This window comes from Salvelinus alpinus, chromosome 5 (genome assembly GCF_045679555.1).
Source record: "Salvelinus alpinus chromosome 5, SLU_Salpinus.1, whole genome shotgun sequence".
Lineage (NCBI taxonomy): Eukaryota > Metazoa > Chordata > Actinopteri > Salmoniformes > Salmonidae > Salvelinus > Salvelinus alpinus.
In genome coordinates this window covers 61,414,833-61,437,015 of record NC_092090.1, presented here as the reverse complement: position 1 = coordinate 61,437,015, position 22,183 = coordinate 61,414,833, and the positions used below count along the sequence as shown (strand labels likewise).

General features: G+C 45.0%; 1 protein-coding gene across 1 annotated transcript in view; it reads right to left on the bottom strand.

Annotated features, from left to right (window-relative positions):
• Nucleotides 1–751: 751 nt before the first annotated feature.
• LOC139576427 (regulator of G-protein signaling 7-binding protein A-like) overlaps nucleotides 752–22,183 on the bottom strand; it is a 30,006-nt gene continuing 8,574 nt past the window's right edge. The window contains exons 3-6 of the mRNA XM_071402546.1: nucleotides 4,150–4,280; nucleotides 2,930–3,080; nucleotides 2,745–2,815; nucleotides 752–2,617 (exon numbers count right to left, since the gene is read on the bottom strand). Coding sequence (XP_071258647.1) covers nucleotides 2,526–2,617; nucleotides 2,745–2,815; nucleotides 2,930–3,080; nucleotides 4,150–4,280 — 445 coding nt within the window. The 3' untranslated portion in view covers nucleotides 752–2,525. The remainder of the gene's footprint in view (nucleotides 2,618–2,744; nucleotides 2,816–2,929; nucleotides 3,081–4,149; nucleotides 4,281–22,183) is intronic.

Genomic DNA, 22,183 nt, shown 5'->3' with positions numbered 1-22,183 from the left:
GTGCCACTTTGTAGGATGAGTCCGTTCTTCAAGAAGTTTCATGGCATGTCGGAGGCTGAATGCAAACACTCAAGGGACAGCGTGACATGATTAGTCCTACAAATCGTATAGGTAAATTGTGTAAAAAAAATGTATGGTCTTAGAACAGTTGTGTATGGCATTTTCTCTCCTTATCTGTCTCTATCTAATACTTGTTGCATTCACTGAATTGTTGTCAAAGTAGGCGACTAATTCAACATTTTGTCTGTACTAAATCTTATTGAGGAATAGTCTCTGAATAGTTGTTAGCATTTTTACATTGTTACAGAAGTAAGAATCATTGTCAATCAAGTAGCCTACTTTGTGTGGGTTTTGAAATACTTTCTGAATATTGTCGTCTGGTCACATTTTTGATTTCAAAAAAATATTTATAAGTATAATATATTATACTTGGTACATTTGACTATATTTTTTGTTGTTGTGGTGAGTGTTAATAGTTTTTTGATAGTGAGTGTCTTTACATAGAAGACAAAAATGTATGTTATTCCGATTGTTGTCATATTAAAACCTCTTAAGGATTTTTTTTGTTACTTACAACCTCATGCTAATCACATTAGCCTACGTTAGCTCAACCGTCCCACGGGGGTTACACCGATCCTGTAGAGGTTATTAAGGTCTTAAGATCCCGGACTGCATCTTTAAGTAACGGTCAACTTATCTCAAGTCTGAATAGGGCCTATAAAGAACTAAAAGACACTAAAAAACAGATCAGTCAGCTTAAATAAAAAAGTTTATTAACAATGTAAAATAACATATAGCTTTTTATTTCAGCTTTGACTAGAGTACTGTACCTTTTCCATGCCCTACACATTTAGCACTATTATTAATAAGCAAGACCCATGCTGAGTCCCCACTGTCAGCACTGACTGTGCCTTACAGAGGGAGACGCCACCTGCTTATGCCAACCAAGACTTCACCACACTATCCCAACCTGGAAAATAATTCAGAGCGCATCGCTTAGAGAGTATGTATATACACAATTCTAAAGTCTCACTTTAAAGATAGATATTGCATGTGCAAAGAAGTTAATCTTTTTTTGAGTATTGTATAGTATATTCCTCCTTGAAGATGGAAAGTAAAAGTTGGGTATAGGTTTTTTGTTCATGGAAGACTAAATAAAGGTCAGTACAGGAAGTGCAGGGACGGCAAGAAATGGAAAACAGAGAGGGAAACACAACAGACTTTCTGTCCTCTGGTGTGCTCCATACCTTCTATCTAGCAGTGTGTCCATATATACTGCAAGTGTCGTACTTGGTAACATTGTTTTTGACACAAACTTGCAGATCATATTGTGTCCCACACACCATTCATTCATCAATTCAGCTTTATGGAAGAAAATCATGTTGACAGTAGCTATGTTTCCATTAACTTGTCAATTTGTTTCAATTTAACTATCTTGTGTTGATAAAAACAGCTGGGCATAATGACGTCACACCTAAAAATATATATATTTTTCGTTAAAACCTAAAGTGTCGAATAAAATGTAGTGGTTGAAGTGTTTCCATGACCCATTTAGGCAATTACACATTAATAAATTGGCGACAGCCTGTATGCCAGCTATTTGTTTCATGTCTCAGATAGCCCGCAAAAGCCACCATGGAAAGAATGCAATAATTTACTAATATTTGCCATATTTGAAACTTTCACTCGTGTAGATCTGAAATAATTGGAGTGTGAAACTTTCCTGCCAACCAGAAAAGCAATACGAAGCAATTTAGGTATTCTTGAGTCAGGACAATATCTGCCATTTCCATTACACATGTCGTAATATTTCCTTTTGCGACTTTGCCTTTGTCGAATAAACCTGGGTCAATGGAAACCTGCCTACTGTTTCAAATGGTCTCTCTCCCGAAAACCTCTGACAAACCAAAAAAAACTCTGACAAAAGGAAAATCAGTTGTAATACATTTAAAATATATGTTTATGACTATTCGTTTCATTACATTGCAATTACAATTCATTTTTGTATTACAAAATTAAATTATAAAATGGGTTAGGTAGCCTTTTTAACAAAAGAGAGAAATGTATCGTATATTGGAAATGGCAGTAATAGATCGGTGGGAGACACAGGTGGTGAAGGATTGTGGTTAATGGTGTCTTTGTTGCCAAAGTAATGCTTTACTTGATGTATTGTTCATCACACGTACATAACAGTGTCATAATTGCATCGTAAAGTGTCATAATTGCATCGTAAACTGTCATAACACATTCCAAAACATGACATACTATGCTATTTCCGTTATGGGGCACTGTTATGACAACTGTCAATATCTTATGACACTATGTCATAAAGCAAATAAATATAGTGGTCATGACAGGCAAATATAAGTAATTCTAGTTAACATAAGTTTTTATAAAAATGTTGTCACATTTTGGCATGTCTTATGACACTACGATTTTCTTTGGACACTGTTATGGTTGTGCCTTGAACTACACTACCAAGTAAAGCGTCACCGTTGCGCCTTCAACCCAGGAAGGCGGGGCCCTTAGCTGGTTACCAGGCAACAGAGCCCAAAGAACCGCCTCTTCCTCTGTCCGACCAGTGGGTAAGGAGTCAGGTTCAGCAAGCTGCTGTCATCTGGGTACAAACACAGACAAGACAATTACAAGTTCAAACTCATCTCAAAGTCATTTCAACGGTGTATTTGACACACATAAGATCCAAGCATATAGAAACCATGTGTGCGTTCCAGTTGAGACCCTACCTTGGTTCTTCAGTGGTAAAGGCATCGTCTCCCTGAGTTTACTGAGAAGGTTCTTCATCTCTCTCATGTCCCTATGAAATCATATTTACATAGTGCTCATATGTGTCTTGCTAATGTATTCAGAATTATGGTAATAACACCAACGCACGCACGCACACACACACACACAGACACAATAGGCCCACCTCTCAGTATTGTCTATGTCTGTGGCGACTAGCCAGCAGAGCTGATGACAATCCATTGGGGAGGAGGAGGTGTCTTCTAGAATGGGTATATCTGAGCTCTCATCTACCTTACTGTCAATCCTGGAAGGCCCACAGGAATCTTTCCCTTTCCCTGGAATACACACACACACACACACTATTAATAATAATAGTAATGTAATAGTAATGACATGTTTTACACAGTAAACATTAGGGGTGTAATGAGTTCACCAAACTCAAGGTTCGGTACATATTGCGGTTTTGGGGTCACGGTTTGGTTACGGTTGCGATACAGTGGAAAAATGAAATTCAACAGTTACTATAGTTCATTTTTGTTTCTTTGGCAAAATACGTTAAATTAGAAAGCACCTTATTTGTGTCCCAAGTCCAGTTTATGTGACATCATTCACAATGTTCCTGGCATTGTCTATTGTGACAGGGACTGTTATTTTGGGCCTCAAGTAGAGGTCTAAAAAGTTGGACCCATTCTGAAATGGAACTGGGGCTTTCCCACCCAGATAAATATGCAAAATAAATATTTCAATATAGACGTTGTCAGATCCGAGTGAGGGAAGCAGCAGAAAAGCTCATTTGTAAGCTATTTTATTAACTAGACCTGATACAGCACAAGAAAGAGCAGGCTAATTGAGTCTGCATGGGCCTTCTTCCTGTCCTACGGTTACAAATAACTACACCTCCATTCAGATGAAATAGCAGCCTACCTGTTGGCTCTTGTTCGTTATAGCATATACTTCTCATTTAACTTTTAATTCCTTTTCATTATGTGCACATAGGCTGTAGTTGTTTTAACGGATTCAGCTCAGATTTACTCACGAGGTAATGGCAAACAACACAGCGTAGGCAAAGCCTATAGGCCTAGTGTTTTTATTTTTTGTAAACAAAATAAATGATGTATTGATTCAGGTTCACAGTGTGAACCGAACCGAGGTCCTCGTACAGAACCAATCGGTACAAATATGTATAGCATTACAGCCCTAGTAAACAGTGAATTGTAGCTGAAATTGGATTGGATTTGAATCTGTGTAAAGATATCAAGGGTTCTATAGCTGTCCTGTGCAGCTTCAGGGATCCCATCAGACAAGCAGACCTATGTAGGCTTCACGTCTCTGGCTATGATAGTGCTATAAAGGCTCTACGTCAGGTTATAATTTCATGTTGTTTTTTTGTGAGGCATTCCCTACCTTTCCTGTGGAGCTGCAGGGACCCCAGCAGACAGACAGACTTGAGCATCTCCGTGATGTACATCTCCAGACAGCACTGCAGCTGGATGAAGAGCCTGCAGATCTCTGGGTGGATCTCTCCGTCCTCAGGCCTGTGGGACCCACACACAAATGCCAGTCAATATCGAGATTACCCATGAGATGAGTTAATACTTTACTGTCTCCTTGCACATAACTTCGCTTTGCATCTACAATGTTCCTTTACCACAAGGATGTACAGAAAAGGTCTAGAAAGTAAAAAATGATTCACAAAATGATACACAATAAACCACAACAATAAATTAGACATTACACATCAACACTGCACATATGCCCTATCAATGTTGAGCGGCAATTATATTTTTAAGATTCGGATAAGGTAACAGCACAACAACAACATCTTGGAAGATATGAGTTCCTGAGGTTCAGCCAAAACGACAGACCTGAGGGAACAGACAACGGGAAAGAGTATTTCCACATGAAGATTCAAAATCACTTGGATTAAGCTTGGGCAATGTGGGGACATGATTATATATTGTGGAAGCCTTATGTTCCACATAGGAATTAAGAAATACGTGTCCACAAAGATGGAAGGCAGGTGGGAAGATGTGAGATCAGGTGGGACCATTCTAGCCAGTGTGGCAGACCAGGAGGTTTGATCTAGACGTTTACACAGATCAGACACGGACACAAGTGTCAAGGGTGTTAATTTAAAAGAATAAAGAAAAAGAAAAGAAATCTTACGGGTTACCGCCTTCTGGGCTCCGGGGAATGCTGTCTCCTCTGGGGTAAAACACAGAACCCCTTGGTTCAGTTTTACCTGTATTAATTTACAGACCTTTACGTACTATTTTTATGCACTATCAAAGATTGTCTATTATATTGACAAGAAATTAAAGTATGGAAATTCATGTCCTCAAAGATGGAAGGCGGGCGGGAGGAGAATGTTGGGGAGGGGGCAGTCATCAGTGCGATGTACGTCTCACTTCTCGATAGGGCATCCGCGTTCTAATGCTTCGCCCCTGACTTGTGCACAACAGAAAAAGAAAAGCGTTGAAAGGACAAGAACCACCTGGTGACACGATCGTTTGTGTCCTTTCCCCTGGCCATCCAGACCAGGGGAGCATGGTCTGTGACCAGGGTGAAGTGCGTGCCCAAAAGGTAATACTTAATAGTGTCTAGCGCCCACTTCACCGCTAGACACTCTTTCTCGACAATCGAGTACTCGAGTAATTTTCTCCGGGTATCAACTTCCTGCTTATGTACATGTTCCTCCCCATCATGTACCTGGGACAGGACAGCCCCTAGTCCTGTGTCGCAGGCATCCGTCTGCACCAGCATCGGTACCTGGACATTTTCTTTGTCACATACACATGGTTAGCAGATGTTATTGTGAGTGTAGCGAAATGCTTGTGCTTCAGGTGCCTGAACGCCGCTTCGGCCTCATCCGACCACTTCAGTGTTTTCGGGAGGCGGGCTGTGGTCAGATCTGTAAAGGGGGAGGCTATAGCCGCAAAGTTGGGGATAAACCGGCTATAGTATCCCGCCAGCCCCAGGAAGGACTTGACCTGTGTCTTGGTGCTGGGAACAGGTCAGTCACGAACCGCCTGGACCTTCCTCTTCTGGGGCTTAATGTTCCCCCGTCTGATCAGATACCCCCAGGTACTCCACCTCCTCGAACCCCAGCTTGCATTTCTTGTCAACCCAGGTTGCCTGAGCGCGTCCTGTGTTCTTCCCTACCTTGGCTGTGGATGAGGATGTCCTCCAAATAAGCCACTGCGTCCTGTTGGTGGGGTCGGAAGACTCGGTCCATCGGGCACTGGAACGTGGGTGGGGCTCCATGGAGACCGAAAGGGGAACCGGTACTGGTATAAGCCGTCTGGTGTCGAGAATGCTGTCTTCTCCCAGGAGGAGGCTGCCAAGGGTACCCTTGGTCAGGTCCAGGGTGTTGATGTACCGCGCCTTTCCCAACCGGTCGATGAGCTCGTCCACCCTCGGCATGGGATAGGTGTAGAACAAACTGATGTCGTTCACCCCCCGGAAGTCATTGCAGAAATGCAGACAACCGTCTGGTTTGGGCACCAACATGATGGGGCTGTGGTATGGATCCGGTATGGCCTCTTTCATACCGTTTCTCCTGGCCGGGTGATGTCGTGGTGTTCAATGAGGGTCGTTCGGCCTGGCTTCTCGGAAAACACGGCGGTGTTCCGATCGATGAGCTCCTGGAGCCTTACTTCTGGGCCGGTCCGAGGCCCTCATTGGTCGGGACCACCACTCGTCCCATCGATGTCCCAGGTTTTGACCAGAACACGACCAAGGCTGTCCTCACGTGCCAACTCTTTAATAGGATAACGTGGTAAATCTGTTGGGGTTTCCGTCTACCCGGCTGCCGTACGCAGTCATTTACAGGTCCCAATTTCTCTGTCACCTTGTACGGCCCGTGCCATGTTGCCAGGAACTTACTTTCTGCAGTGGGGATAAAAACTAGCACCTTGTCACCGACATGGAATTCTCGGGGCTGGGTACCATGATTGTAGACCTTGGCTTGGGCGCTCTGGGCCTTCTCCATATGGTCCCTTGCCACTGGCCATATGGCTGTCATCCGCTCCCTCATCGTCTCTACGTGTTCCACCATGCTGTGTAAGGAGGGTTGGCTGGGCATTCAAACGGCACTCCAATGATTGGTAGGAAAACCAGCGGGTTCCGGAAGTGTGCTTTTGGGGCGGTGCTTTGACACTCCGGGCAGCTGCGGCAATAGTCTTCCATGGCCCACCTCATGCGCGGCCAGTGGAACCGGGCAAAGATACGTTCCCAGGTCTTCTCCATTCCCAGGTGCACCCCCAACAAATGGGTGTGGGACAGCTGAGGAACGGTTCCGACCTACTGGCGAGGCAACAACAGGACCTCTCAAAGTTCCCCCTGTTCATGCAACACCTGATACAAAAGGTTATTTTTGATTTGGAAGAAGCTGGCCATCCACCGCTATCACTTGGGCCATGGCAGCTTTCAAGTTCGGATCCTCCCACTAGGCGGTCCCAAACTGTCACCTCAGGGGGCTCAGGGCAGGTGTCTCGGCGGGTGAGGTTGGTGAGGTTGGTCCCGGTGCCCCCTCAGACCTGGACTCTGGGTCCGTAGACACGGGGTTGGCAACAGCTTCCTACACAGGTGACGGACATCTCCTCACCACGGTCAGATGGGCCAGCAGGCACGCATGTACGAGCGTTACCACACTCCCGGAATCCAACAGAGGCGGGGTGTCATGAACATCGACTTTCACCGGGACCATGGGTGCTGGTGGTTTGCTGTGGACCCAACAGGAGGTGACGTAGTTTACTGCGTGGCCCGGCTCGTCTCCGGGGCCCACTGATGGCATCGACTCCTCTCGACCCAGGCAATTCCATGTGAGGTGTCCCCGGGCGCCTCCTTTGGTCTTCATCTACCTGGGGTCATCGGCGGCGAGTCGACTCTCCCCCGGCTGTCTCTCCGTGGGTCTGCAGTCCTTTAGCCCAGCTGACTGTCGAATTGGGGAGTACCATGATGGGGTCATCCTTCCGTCCCCTCCAACAGCTCCCTGACTCAGCCTGCGTCCCCTTTAGCAGGGCCTCAGTATTCTGGTGCATCTCCACGGCACCCAAGAGGTCCTTCAAGGTCTGGGGCGCGGGTAGGCTTGCCGCCCTCTTCATGACGTGAGGTAGCACCCGTAAGAAGCGATCCATGACCACTTTGTCGATAAAAGGGAGGGTAGCTATATCGGTTAGGAGCCATGCCCTGGTGATGCGCAGTAGGTCGCTCACCTGGGCTCAGGGGGAAGGCTTTGGGCGTGGCGGCTAAGTACCAGGCTGTACCCGTAGCGGCTAAGTACCTCCCTCTTGAAACCGTTGTAGTTAGCCACCTGTTCAGTGTTGAGGTCATAATACGCCTGGGTGTCTCCGCATTGGGCCATCCTTCCCGGAGTGCTGTCCGTTCGAACGTTCATTCGAGGATGTCATCATCCTCCGGATGCGATTTGATCTGTGTTTCTCCTCGCAGCTTCCTGACTTCCTCAAGCAGGTGGACATTCTGTAGACGCTGTTTCCAGCATTCGTTCCTGAATGTCCTGTTGCGCTTGTTGGGCTCGAACGAACTGAGCTATCAACTCGTCTATGCTGATACTGCATAAATGTCAACCCTGGTCTGACCACGTTGTCAAATGCCTGCGTTCTTCACCACTTGTGGCAGACACGGACACAAGTGTGAGACCTCAGTTTCAATGGTGTTTATTTAAAACAATAAAGAAAAAGACCCGTCGAGACCTGGCATGTCCAGCAGAGAGAGCCACCGCCGCATGATGTAGACTCCGTCTGTCACCAGGCCGCGACGAGTCTCCCCCTGGTGGCTTGCCCACGGTACGCCACACCAGTAAGAGGGGAGATACGCGTGTGAACAACAGGCCATAGAGATAGATAAAGGTCTCATCTTTGTGTCTGTGCCATAATACCGTCTGTGACTGCCTGGGCAGTGCCATTGAGGCTATCTCCATTTTAAAGTAATGAATTGTGTTCTTCTTCATTGGCTGACTGCTCCCAACTCATAGGAATACTCACCCAGTTGAGTCCGATATAAAGTAGTTTTTGGGTAACTTGCCGAAATGCCACTTGCGTCCACTTATATCAGTGCATTCATAACAACCTAACCATTACAAAACATATATTCGATCAAATAAGCCTCCCGTAAGCAAATTAGCAATTAAATTTTTTGATGAAGATATTCTGTCACGCCCTGATCTGTTTCACCTGTCCTTGTGCTTGTCTCCACCCCCTCCAGGTGTCGCCCTTCTTCCCCACTTATCCTCTGGGTATTTATACCTGTGTTTTCTGTCTGTCTGTGCCAGTTAGCCTTTTTTTTCAAGCTTACCAGCGTTTGTCCTGTCAGCGCCTGTCTTTTCCCTGCCTCGCTTCTTCTTGTCCTCCTGGTTTTTGACCCTTGCCTGTCCTGACCCTGTACCTGCCCGCCTGACCACTCTGCCTGACCCTGAGCCTGCCTGCCGTCCTGTAACTTTGCTCCTACTCTAGATTATCGACCCCTGCCTGCCTTGACCTGTCGTTTGCCTGCCCCTGTTGTTGCAATAAACATTGTCACTCCACACAGTCTGCACTTGGGTCTTACCATGACACCTGATCAATTCAACACTCATTGACCTCCATACATAAAGTGCCCACTTTGTGGGCTTATTTTCATGGACAGATTGCGAGCAGAGTAAAACCTCGCCCTTCGCCTCTTCCTCTCTGGTACTATGGTTTTTGATTTATCTTACTTTGTAAACAACTTCAAGTTTGGGAAAATAAATCCCCTAATATTTGCACCCTATTCAGTTGTTTTTCATTGCCTACTTGGTCATCCCTTACAACTTTGCACATTCTTGGAACACAATTTTAGTATGTGCTTTTAGCTTTAGCACTTGGCACATACAAATAGGACCAGGCTCTCAAAATAGCATTTTAAGTATTTTACGTGGAAAGGTACTCTTTGGATTTAAAGGCCCAATGCAGTCAAAAATGTGATTTGCCTGTGCTTTATACATACAGTATTTCCACACTATGAAGTTGGAATAATACCGTGAAATTGTGAAAATGTTGATAATGACCTTTTAGTGTTTGAAAAGACCGCTTGAAATTTCAGAATGTTTTGGAGGGATCTGAAAAGCTGGTCAATTACCTGTATGTAACAGATGTAGGATCGTAATTTGAGCCAGTTTTCAACAGCAGGAAAATAATCCTGCAGCAACAAGACATTTGAATTATTGTGTAGATTATAATTAATTAAATTGTTTGTAGGGGTTGATATTTTTTCATTAAAGCAATCAACCCTGACATTTTAAATGGAAATTACAAACTTTAGAAACCTTTTTAAACCATGAATAAACTTCAAGTTTGCATTTCCTTCTGTGCAGAAAAATTCTTAGTAACAAAAGAGTGATCAAACTAAGATCCTACATCTGTTACAAGTCATTCTGTAAGCAGCAGGGGCACAACATAACAAAAACTAAAAAGTTACAGCTACAGTGCCATCAGAAAGTATTCACACCCCTTGACTTTTCCCACATTTTGTTGTGCTTCAGCCTGCATTTAAAAGTGATTCAACTCAGATGTTGAGTCACTGGCCTACACACAATACCCCATAATGTCAGAGGAATTATTCTTTTAGAAATGTTTACAAATTAATAAAAAATGAAAAAATGAAATGTCTTACGTCATATCCAAGATGGCGTAGGAGTCGAACGTGTGTATGTCTTGTCCCGTGTAAATAGTCCTCGTATTTTTCGTATACATTTCGTATATATTTTAATTTCACTTTCCATCTAGGAACTGAATATACATTCCTACATTCCGCCTCACCCAATGTGGTACGGACCTGCTATTTTTTATACTTTAGAACCGTAACCCCAATCAGAAGCTAGCCAGATAACTAGCTACTAGCTAGTAGTCAGTTAGCCACTGCTGCGGTCTTCACCCTTAACTCGGACACAGCCAGCTTCAGCTCGGGCCAATACCTGCCAGTCTGCAAGCGCGATATCAACCCAGAGCATATAGGACTGCTTTTTCTCTACCACATCACCGGATTCCTGACGCAAGCTCTGGACAATTACACCGTATCATCACAGCTAGCTAGCTGCAACCGAGTGGCTACTACTGGCTAACACCTCTGTCCCGAAGCAAGCACCAGTTAGCCTTGAGCTAGCCTCGAGCTAGGCCCATCTGCCGGCTAGCCGAAGAGGTCTACCAGCGAATTCTTGGGCTACAATACCTCTTTTGCCAATTGGACTGGACCTTTTTTTTGCCGACACAGAGCCCTGCCAATCCATCACAACTGGTCTAAATCAGCTACAAGCTAATTTAGCCATTTTTTTGCCGCTGCTAGCAGCTTTTACCTTATGCACAGACACCAGCCCTGTTATTAGCCTGGATATTACTCACCAATTTACCAGCATCGGACTGTCTCTCGACAACAACGCCGGATTCCTGCCGTAATCCCTGAGCCACTACTTCTGATCCTCACAGCTAGCTTGCAGCTAGCGCAGCTAGCGCCACTGCCACGAAGCTAGCACCAGTTAGCAAACACAATTCTACAATTCACAACCTCTCTTTCGCCATCCGGCTTGGATTCTCTGTCGACACGACCACGTCTGAGCAGACCCCCTCCGTCTGAGCAGACCACCCCCCGGGCTACTAACTTTAAACGCCGCGTGCTAGCTTAGTGGAGGCCTCCCTGCTCCATCTACGGCTGCCCCCTGGACACTATGATCACTTGGCTACATAGCTGATGCATGCTTGACTGTCCATTAATTCACGGTACTCCATTCTGTTTATTTGTGTTTTATCTGTCGGCTCTGTGCTTTAACTCAGGATCTGTGTGTAGTTAATCCGACCCTCTCTGCCTAGTCGTCGCCATTTTTACCTGTTGTTGCTGTGTTAGACTAGCACCCTGTTATTGCTGCTGTTATCTTACCTGTTGTTTTAGCTAGCTCTCCCAATCAAGACCTGCAATCACTTTATGCCTTATTGTATGTCTCTCTCAAATATCAATATGCCTTGCATACTGTTGTTCAGGCTAGTTATCATTATCATTGTTTTGGTTTGCAATGGACCCTGTAGTTCCACTCTCCGTACCTCTGATACCTCCTTTGTCCCACCCCCCACACATGCGGTGACCTCACCCATTGAGACCAGCATGTCCAGAGATACAACCTCTCTTATCATCACCCAGTGCCTGGGCTTGCCTCCGCTGTACCCGCGCCCCACTATACCCCTGTCTGCACATTATGCCCAGAATCTATTCTACCACGCCCATAAATCTGCTCCTTTTATTCTTTGTCCCCAACGCTCTAGGCGACCAGTTTTGATAGCCTTTAGCCGCACCCTCATCCTACTACTCCTCTGTTCCTCGGGTGATGTGGAGGTAAACCCAGGCCCTGCATGTCCCCAGTCACCCTCATTTGTTGACTTCTGTGATCGAAAAAGCCTTGGCCTCATGCATGTCAACATCAGAAGCCTCCTCCCTAAGTTTGCCTTACTCACCGCTTTAGCACACTCTGCCAACCCTGATGTCCTTGCCGTGTCCGAATCCTGGCTTAGGAAGGCCACCAAAAATTCTGGGATTTCCATACCCAACTATAACACTTTCCGTCAAGATAGAACTGCCAAAGGGGGAGGAGTTGCAATCTACTGCAGAGATAGCCTGCAAAGTTCTGTCATACTTTCCAGGTCTATGCCCAAACAGTTCGAACTTCTAATTTTAAAAATTAATCTCTCCAGAAATAAGTCTCTCACTGTTGCCGCCTGCTACCGACCCCCCTCAGCTCCCAGCTGTGCCCTGGACACCATCTGTGAATTGATCGCTCCCCATCTAGCTTCAGAGTTTGTTCTGTTAGGTGACCTAAACTGGGATATGCTTAACACCCCGGCAGTCCTACAATCCAAGCTTGATGCCCTCAATCTCACACAAATCATCAAGGAACCCACCAGGTACAACCCTAAATCCGTAAACATGGGCACCCTAATAGACATTATCCTGACCAACCTGCCCTCCAAATACACCTCTGCTGTCTTCAATCAAGATCTCAGCGATCACTGCCTCATTGCCTGTATCCGCCACGGGTCCGCGGTCAAACGACCACCCCTCATCACTGTCAAACGCTCCCTAAAACACTTCTGCGAGCAGGCCTTTCTAATCGACCTGGCCCGGGTACCCTGGAAGGATATTGACCTCATCCCGTCAGTTGAGGATGCCTGGTCATTCTTTAAAAGTTACTTCCTCACCATATTAGACAAGCATGCTCCGTTCAAAAAATGCAGAACCAAGAACAGATATAGCCCTTGGTTCACTCCAGACCTGACTGCCCTCGACCAGCACAAAAACATCCTGTGGCGAACTGCAATAGCATCGAAGAGCCCCCGCGATATGCAACTGTTCAGGGAAGTCAGGAACCAATACACGCAGTCAGTCAGGAAAGCAAAGGCCAGCTTTTTCAAGCAGAAATTTGCATCCTGTAGCTCTAACTCCAAAAAGTTCTGGGATACTGTAAAGTCCATGGAAAACAAGAGCACCTCCTCCCAGCTGCCCACTGCACTGAGGCTAGGTAACACGGTCACCACTGATAAGTCCGTGATAATCGAAAACTTCAACAAACATTTCTCAATGGCTGGCCATGCCTTCCTCCTGGCGACTCCAACCTTGGCCAACAGCCCCGCCCCCCCCGCTGCTACTCGCCCAAGCCTCCCCAGCTTCTCCTTTACCCATATCCAGATAGCAGATGTTCTGAAAGAGCTGGAAAACCTGGACCCATACAAATCAGCTGGGCTTGACAATCTGGACCCCCTATTTCTGAAACTGTCCGCCGCCATTGTCGCACCCCCTATTACCAGCCTGTTCAACCTCTCCTTCGTATCATCTGAGATCCCCAAGGATTGGAAAGCTGCCGCGGTCATCCCCCTCTTCAAAGGGGGAGACACCCTGGACCCAAACTGTTACAGACCTATATCCATCCTGCCCTGCCTATCTAAGGTCTTCGAAAGCCAAGTCAACAAACAGATCACTGACCATCTCGAATCCCACCGTACCTTCTCCGCTGTGCAATCCGGTTTCCGAGCCGGTCACGGGTGCACCTCAGCCACGCTCAAGGTACTAAACGATATCATAACCGCCATCGATAAAAGACATTACTGTGCAGCCGTCTTCATCGACCTGGCCAAGGCTTTCGACTCTGTCAATCACCATATTCTTATCGGCAGACTCAGTAGCCTCGGTTTTTCTAATGACTGCCTTGCCTGGTTCACCAACTACTTTGCAGACAGAGTTCAGTGTGTCAAATCGGAGGGCATGTTGTCCGGTCCTCTGGCAGTCTCTATGGGGGTACCACAGGGTTCAATTCTCGGGCCGACTCTTTTCTCTGTATACATCAATGATGTTGCTCTTGCTGCGGGCGATTCCCTGATCCACCTCTACGCAGACGACACCATTCTATATACTTCCGGCCCTTCCTTGGACACTGTGCTATCTAACCTCCAAACGAGCTTCAATGCCATACAACACTCCTTCCGTGGCCTCCACCTGCTCTTAAACGCTAGTAAAACCAAATGCATGCTTTTCAACCGTTCGCTGCCTGCACCCGCACGCCCGACTAGCATCACCACCCTGGACGGTTCCGACCTAGAATATGTGGACATCTATAAGTACCTAGGTGTCTGGCTAGACTGCAAACTCTCCTTCCAGACTCATATCAAACATCTCCAATCCAAAATCAAATCAAGAATCGGCTTTCTATTCCGCAACAAAGCCTCCTTCACTCACGCCGCCAAACTTACCCTAGTAAAACTGACTATCCTACCGATCCTCGACTTCGGCGATGTCATCTACAAAATAGCTTCCAATACTCTACTCAGCAAACTGGATGCAGTTTATCACAGTGCCATTCGTTTTGTTACTAAAGCACCTTATACGACCCACCACTGCGACCTGTATGCCCTAGTCGGCTGGCCCTCGCTACATGTTCGTCGTCAGACCCACTGGCTCCAGGTCATCTACAAGGCTATGCTAGGTAAAGTGCCGCCTTATCTCAGTTCACTGGTCACGATGGCTACACCCACCCGCAGCACGCGCTCCAGCAGGTGTATCTCACTGATCATCCCTAAAGCCAAAACCTCATTTGGACGCCTTTCCTTCCAGTTCTCTGCTGCCTGCGACTGGAACGAATTGCAAAAATCTCTGAAGTTGGAGACTTTTATCTCCCTCAACAACTTTAAAAATCTGCTATCCGAGCAGCTAACCGATCGCTGCAGCTGTACATAGTCCATCTGTAACCTACCCACCCAATTTACCTACCTCACCCCCCATACTGCTTTTATTTATTTACTTTTCTGCTCTTTTGCACACCAGTATCTCTTCTTGCACATGATCATCTGATGATTTATCACTCCAGTGTTAATCTGCTAAATTGTAATTATTCGATTTATTGCCTACCTCATGCCTTTTGCACACATTGTATATAGATTCTCTTTTTTTTCTACCATGTTATTGACTTGTTTATTGTTTACTCCATGTGTAACTCTGTGTTGTCTGTTCACACTGCTATGCTTTATCTTGGCCAGGTCGCAGTTGCAAATGAGAACTTGTTCTCAACTAGCCTACCTGGTTAAATAAAGGTGAAATAAAATTTAAAAAAATAAATAATAAGTATTCAACCATTTTGTTATGGCAAGCCTACATAGGAGTAAACATTTGCTTAACAAGTCACGTAACAAGTTGCATGGACTCACTCTGTGAGCAATAATAGTATTTAACATGATTTTCTAATGACTACCTCATCTCTGTACCCCACACATACAATTATCTGTAAGGTCCCTTAACCGAGCAGTGAATTTCAACCACAAAGAGCAGGGAGGTTATTCCAATGCCTCACAAAGAAGGGCACCAACACAACACATCACTGAGTACTACACTTCATATTTTTAAGCATGGTGTTGGCTGCATCATGTTACGCATCATGTTATGTGTACGACTCCAACACCATCATTACGTTTGCAGACGACAGTGGTAGGCCTGATCACCGACAACAACGAGACAGCCTATATGGAGGAGGTCAGAGACCTGGCCATGTGGTGCCAGAATAACAACCTATCCCTCAACGTAACCAAGACTAAGGAGATGATTGTGGACTACAGGAAAAGGAGGACTGAGCACACACCCATTCTCATCGACGGGGCTGTAGTGGAGCAGATTGAGAGCTTCAAGTTCCTTGGTGTCCACATCAACAACAAACTAGAATGGTCCAAACACACCAAGACAGTCGTGAAGAGGGCACGACAAAGCCTATTCCCCCTCAGGAAAATAAAAAGATTTGGCATGGGTCCTGAGATCCTCAAAAGGTTCTACAGCTGCAACATCGAGAGCATCCTGACTGGTTGCATCACTGCCTGATACGGCAATTGCTCGGCCTCTGACCGCAAGGCACTACAGAGGGTAGTGCGTACGGCCCAGTACATCACTGGGGCTAAGCTGCCTGCCATCCAGGACCTCTACACCAGGCGGTGTCAGAGGAAGGCCCAGTCATAGACTGTTCTCTCTACTACCGCATGGCAAGAGGTACCGGAGTGCCAAGTCTAGGACAAAAAGGCTTCTCAACAGTTTTTACCCCCAAGCCATAAGACTCCTGAACAGGTAATCAAATGGCTACCCGGACTATTTGCATTGTGTGCCCCCCCAACCCCTCTTTCTACGCTGCTGCTACTCTCTGTTTATCATATATGCATAGTCACTTTAACTATACATTCATGTACATACTACCTGAATTGGGACGACCAACCAGTGCTCCCGCACATTGGCTAACCGGGCTATCGGCATTGTGTTCCGCCACCCACCACCCGTCAACCCCTCTTTTACGCTACTGCTACTCTCTGTTCATCATATATGCATAATCACTTTAACCATATCTACATGTACATACTACCTCAATCAGCCTGACTAACCGGTGTCTGTATGTAGCCTCGCTACTTTTATAGCCTCGCTACTGTATATAGCCTGTGTTTTTACTGTTGTTTTATTTCTTTACTTACCTATTGTTCACCTAATACCTTTTTTGCACTATTGGTTAGAGCCTGTAAGTAAGCATTTCACTCTAAAGTCTACACCTGTTGTATTCGGCGCACATGACAAATAAACTTTCATTTGATTTGATTTGATTTGTGTGCTTGTCATCGGCAAGGACTAGGGAGTTTTTTAGGATTTAAAGAAACGGAATAGAGCTAAGCACAGGCAAAATCCTAGAGGAAAACCTTGTTCCATCTGCTTTCCACTAGACACTGTGTAACGCTCGTCTGATGAAGAAGGAGTGGACCAAAGCGCAGCGTGGTACGTGTTCATGATATTTATTTAAATCTGAACACTAGAACAAAAATAACAAAGCGAGAAACGAACAGTTCTGTAAGGTAACTAAAACTATACAGAAAACAACTACCCACAAACACAGGAGGGGAAAAAGGCTACCTAAGTATGATTCTCAATCAGAGACAACGATGGACAGCTGCCTCTGATTGAGAACCACACCCGGCCAAACACAAAGAAATAGAAAACATAGAAATAAAGAAACTAGAATGCCCACCCTAGTCACACCCTGGCCTAACCAGAATAGAGAATAAAAGCCTCTCTATGGCCAGGACGTGACACACTGGGAGACAAATTCACCTTTCAGCAGGACAATAACCCAGAACACAAGGCCAAATATACACTGGAGTTGTTTACCAAGATGACATTGAATGATCCTGAGTGGACTAGTTACAGTTTTGACTTACAGTATATCGGCTTGAAAATTTATGGAAAGACTTGAAAATGGCTGTCTAGCAATGATCAACAGTCAACTTGACCTAGCTTGGAGAATTTTTTAAATAATAATGTGCAAATATTGTACAATCCAGGTGTGCAAAGCTCTTAGAGACTTACCCCAAAAGACTCACAGCTGTAATTGCTGCCAAAGGTGATTCTAACATGTATTGGCTCAGGGGGTTGAATACTCTTCTAATTAAGATAAACTAGACTTCATATTTTTTTTTAAATGTGTTTTAGAATTTTTCTTCCACTTTGATGTTACAGATTATTTTGTGTAGATTGTTGACAGAAAATGACAACTAAATCCATTTTAATCCCACCTTGTAACACATCAAAATGTATAACAAGTCAAGGAGTGTGAATACTTTCTGAAGACACTGTATATCCTCCAAAAGAGGTAATACTGCTACTGCTTTCTCTCAAAAGGATCCAAAGACGAATCAACTGCAAAGTCAGTGGAACTCTCCTGCAATACTGTAGCAAACTCTCCACCAACTCCTTAGCAGCAGTATGGCAGGTCAATACCACACTCAGTGATAAGGATAGCCCACTGAACTGTGCAAGCATAGCCGCAGGAAGTAGGGGTGCTGAGGGTGCTGCAGCACCCCATGATGAATCACAATTGAACAATTATGAATATAAAAATGCATAAATCACTCCTGTATGAGCTGAGAAAAATACCCGTTGACAAAAATGGTCCCGTATACTGGCTACGGCGTCTCAAATTGGACAAACAGTACTATTGCCGCTTTATTCTCATTTTTCAAGCGAAAGTCTTTTAAGGGAGTACGCAAGTGTAACAGTTTAACTTTAGACCGTCCCCTCGCCCCGACACGGGCGCGAACCAGGGACCCTCTGCACACATCAACAACAGTCACCCACGAAGCGTCGTTACCCATCGCTCCACAAAAGCCGCGGCCCTTGCAGAGCAAGGGGAAACCCTACTTCAAGTCTCAGAGCAAGTGACGTAACCGATTGAAACGCTATTAGCGCGTACCCGCTAACTAGCTAGCCATTTCACATCCGTTACACAAGCACACTCATTCATTTCGCCTAGCCGAACGTGGCTAGGTGCCAGCTGAACTAAAGCATGCTGACACCTTAAGGAGACTTCAAGACCGCATGCTGTTTCTGATAAAACAATTCTAAATCACCGAGAGGAAAAGCCAGGGTGCTCTATGACAGTGGTTCCCAAACTTTTTATAGTCCCGTACCCCTTCAAACATTCCGCCTCCAGCTACGTACCCCCCTGGCACCAGGGTCAGTGCTCTCTCAAATGTTGTTTTTGACATCATTTGTAAGCCTGCCACACACACACTATACGATACATTTATTTAACATACGAATGAGTGTGAGTTTTTGTCACAACCCGGCTCGTGGGAAGTCACAAAGAGCTCTTATAGGACCAGGGCACAAATAATAATATAATAATAATAATCAATCATTTTGCTCTTTATTTAGCCATCTTACATATAAAACCTTATTTGTTCATAAAAAATTGTGAATAACTCACCACAGGTTAATGAGAAGGGTGTGCTTGAAAGGATGCACGTAACTCTGCAATGTTGGGTTGTATTGAAGAGAGTCCCAGTCTTAAATCATTTCACACACACAGTCTGTGCCTGTATTTAGTTTTCATGCTAGTGAGGGCTGAGAATCCACTCTCACATAGGTACGTGGTTGCAAAGGGCATCAGTGTCTTAACAGCGCAATTTGCCAAGGCAAGAAACTCCAGAAATCTGTCCGTGGCTTCTGATTAAATTATATTTTCACAGAACCGTTAGTTGCAATTCCGATGAGGCTCTCTTGTTCAGATATCGGTAAATGGACTGGAGGCAGGGCATGAAAGGGATAACGAATCCAGTTGTTTGTGTCGCCCGTTTTGGGGAAGTACCTGCGTAATTGCGCACCCAGCTCACTCAGGTGCTTCGCTATATCACATTTGACATTGTACGTAAGCTTGAGTTCACTTGCGCACCAAAAATCTAACAATGATGAAAAGACCTCTGTGTTGTCCTTGTTAAATGCAGACAGAAAAGAGCTCCAACTTCTTAATCATAGCCTCAATTTTGTTCCGCACATTGAATATAGTTGCGGAGAGTCCCTGTAATCCTAGATTCAGATCATTCAGGCGAGAAGAAACATCACCCAGATTGGCCAGTCGTGTGATTAACACGTCATCATGCAAGCGGTCAGACAAGTGAAAATTATGGTCAGTAAAGAAAACGTTAAGCTCGTCTCTCAATTAAAAAAATAAAGTATCAATACATTGCCCCTTGATAACCAGCGCACTTCTGTATGTTGTAATAGCGTTACATGGTCGCTGCCCATATCATTGCATAGTGCAGAAAATACACAAGGGCCTTGCTTTAACAAAGTTAACAATTTTCACTGTAGTGTCCAAAACGTCTTACCATCTCTCAGGCATTCTCTTGGCGGCAAGAGCTTATCGGTGGATGCTGTGTTGTACCCAAGTGGCGTCGGGAGCAACTGCTTGCACAGGCATTACCACTCCCCTAGATCTCCCTGTCATGGCTTTTGCGCCATCAGTACAGATACCAACACATCCACCAAAGTCCATTTGATGTCACAAAGCTGTCCAGTACTTTAAAAATATCCTCTCATGTTGTCCTGGTTTCCAGTGGTTTGCAGAAGAGGATGTCTTCCTTAATTGACCCCCATAAACGTAACGGACATATACCATGTCTGTTGACTCATCCAGCTGTAACGCATAGAATTCACTGGCTTGTATGCGAAGCAGTAATTGTTTCAAAACCTCTCATGCTATGTCACTGATGCGTCGTGAAACAGTGTTGTTTGATGAAGTCATTGTCTGTATAGTTTTTTGGGCCTTTCCCCTAGCATTGTCCCAGCCATATCTGCTGCAGGAGGAAGAATTAAGTATGCGGCTTGCCTGTCCTAGCCACTCGGTAGCTCACAATATAAAACGCTTCTAGCACCTTCTTATTAATGGTATCTGTTGCTTTTATACTTCTTACTACTCGAAAGTCGTCTTTATTCTCGCTCAAAAAACTCCTGTGGCAAAAAAATGTAATTGTCATGTTTTGTTTCGAAATGTCTGCGCAAGAGTGAACATTTCCCGCGAGAGAGTAAAGGTTAATGTGATTGAATGCTAATTTTTTGACTAGGCTACCTGTATTTGACATTGTGTTGTTATTCCGCTGAACACTAGATGGTTTAATTGTATTTTTGGCAGTGAAACGAGGCTACTCAGGCAACAATAAAACCTCACCCAAATGTGTAGCTCCATTGAAAAATATGAATGTACTATTTGAAAATATATATATTTTTTATCAATCACATTTTTATTTGGCGTACATCCGACAGCCTTGCGCGTACCCCTGAGAATACCTGCTCTAAGAGATTGGGCTCTTCTGCAATAGCTACTGAGGATACTACCTTGGGCCACTTTCCTGTATCAACACACCCCACCAACGAGAACCGGAGAACTACACCATCTGAAGCAAAGTGGAATCGTTAGAAGCAGGAGAGGAGGATCACTCCAATGCATTCTCCATCTCCCCTCTCGTCCAGATCTGCAGCTCTCAAACCGTTTTTCATCACTGAGCCCCCTGACTTCACCAGGGGCCTCCAACGAGGAACCTACTCCGCCCCCCCAAGTCCTTCCCACTCAAATTCTGGTCCTGGGTTACTGAGCCATCCCCTGGAGCAATCCACAGACAACGTCCCACAGGCTCGTTTATCCTGGCTATTTTCGCTGGACTCTTGGATGAAGTCGAAACTCTTCTCTCAAAAGAGTGTTGGATATTATTGTCAATTTCTACTTATTTTGGGAATGTCCTCAGTTCTTAAAAAGGGAGGGCTTTCACCCAAACAGGAGGAGCTAGGATGCTAAGTGCTAGTATCGAATAGGTACTACAAATTTGATGGGATATCATTCCTTGCCCGCAACAAGTAAACCTTATTGACTCTTGTTTTAATCCATGTCCTTGTTCGAGGCACAGGCCTAATGGTTCAGTTCTATGAAATCTTGTATCTATTCCAATTAAAGCCAACACCATGGCCAACACCATTCACCTGCTGAATGTGGCATGTTCGTATTAGAAACTCCTGCTGATCTGAAATCCTGCAGTTGCGGCCTTGGACTGATTCATGTAAATGCAAGAAGTTTGATTTCAAAAATGGATTTGATTGTAACTCCGGATTCTCAAACCAACGTGGACATTCTGGTTATAGCTGCATCTTGGCTAAAGAAGTCTATGCCGGACTCTGATGTGTCTCTGACTGGTTATAATGTTTTTAGATCTGACAGAGATGGCTGAGGAGGTGGTGTCGCTATATAGATAAAGAGCCATTTAAATGTTTCTGTATCCATTACCATCCCTGTACCTAAGCAATTTGAATGTCTAGTCTTAAATGTGGGCATTGGTAATAATGCTCATCTGACGGTAGTGGGAATATATCACCCTCCCTCGGCCTCCTTATGTGCTCTTTGCAAATTGTCTAATTATGCTAAATCCAAATTATTAATAGTGGGTGATCTTAATCTGGATTGGTTGTTGCTAGTATTTGATAGGCTGAAAGATATTTGTACTGAGCTAAATCTAACTCATTTGATTACTAAACCAACTCGCCTCAACTTTAAACACTCTGAAAAATCTACTCTCTTAGATATTAT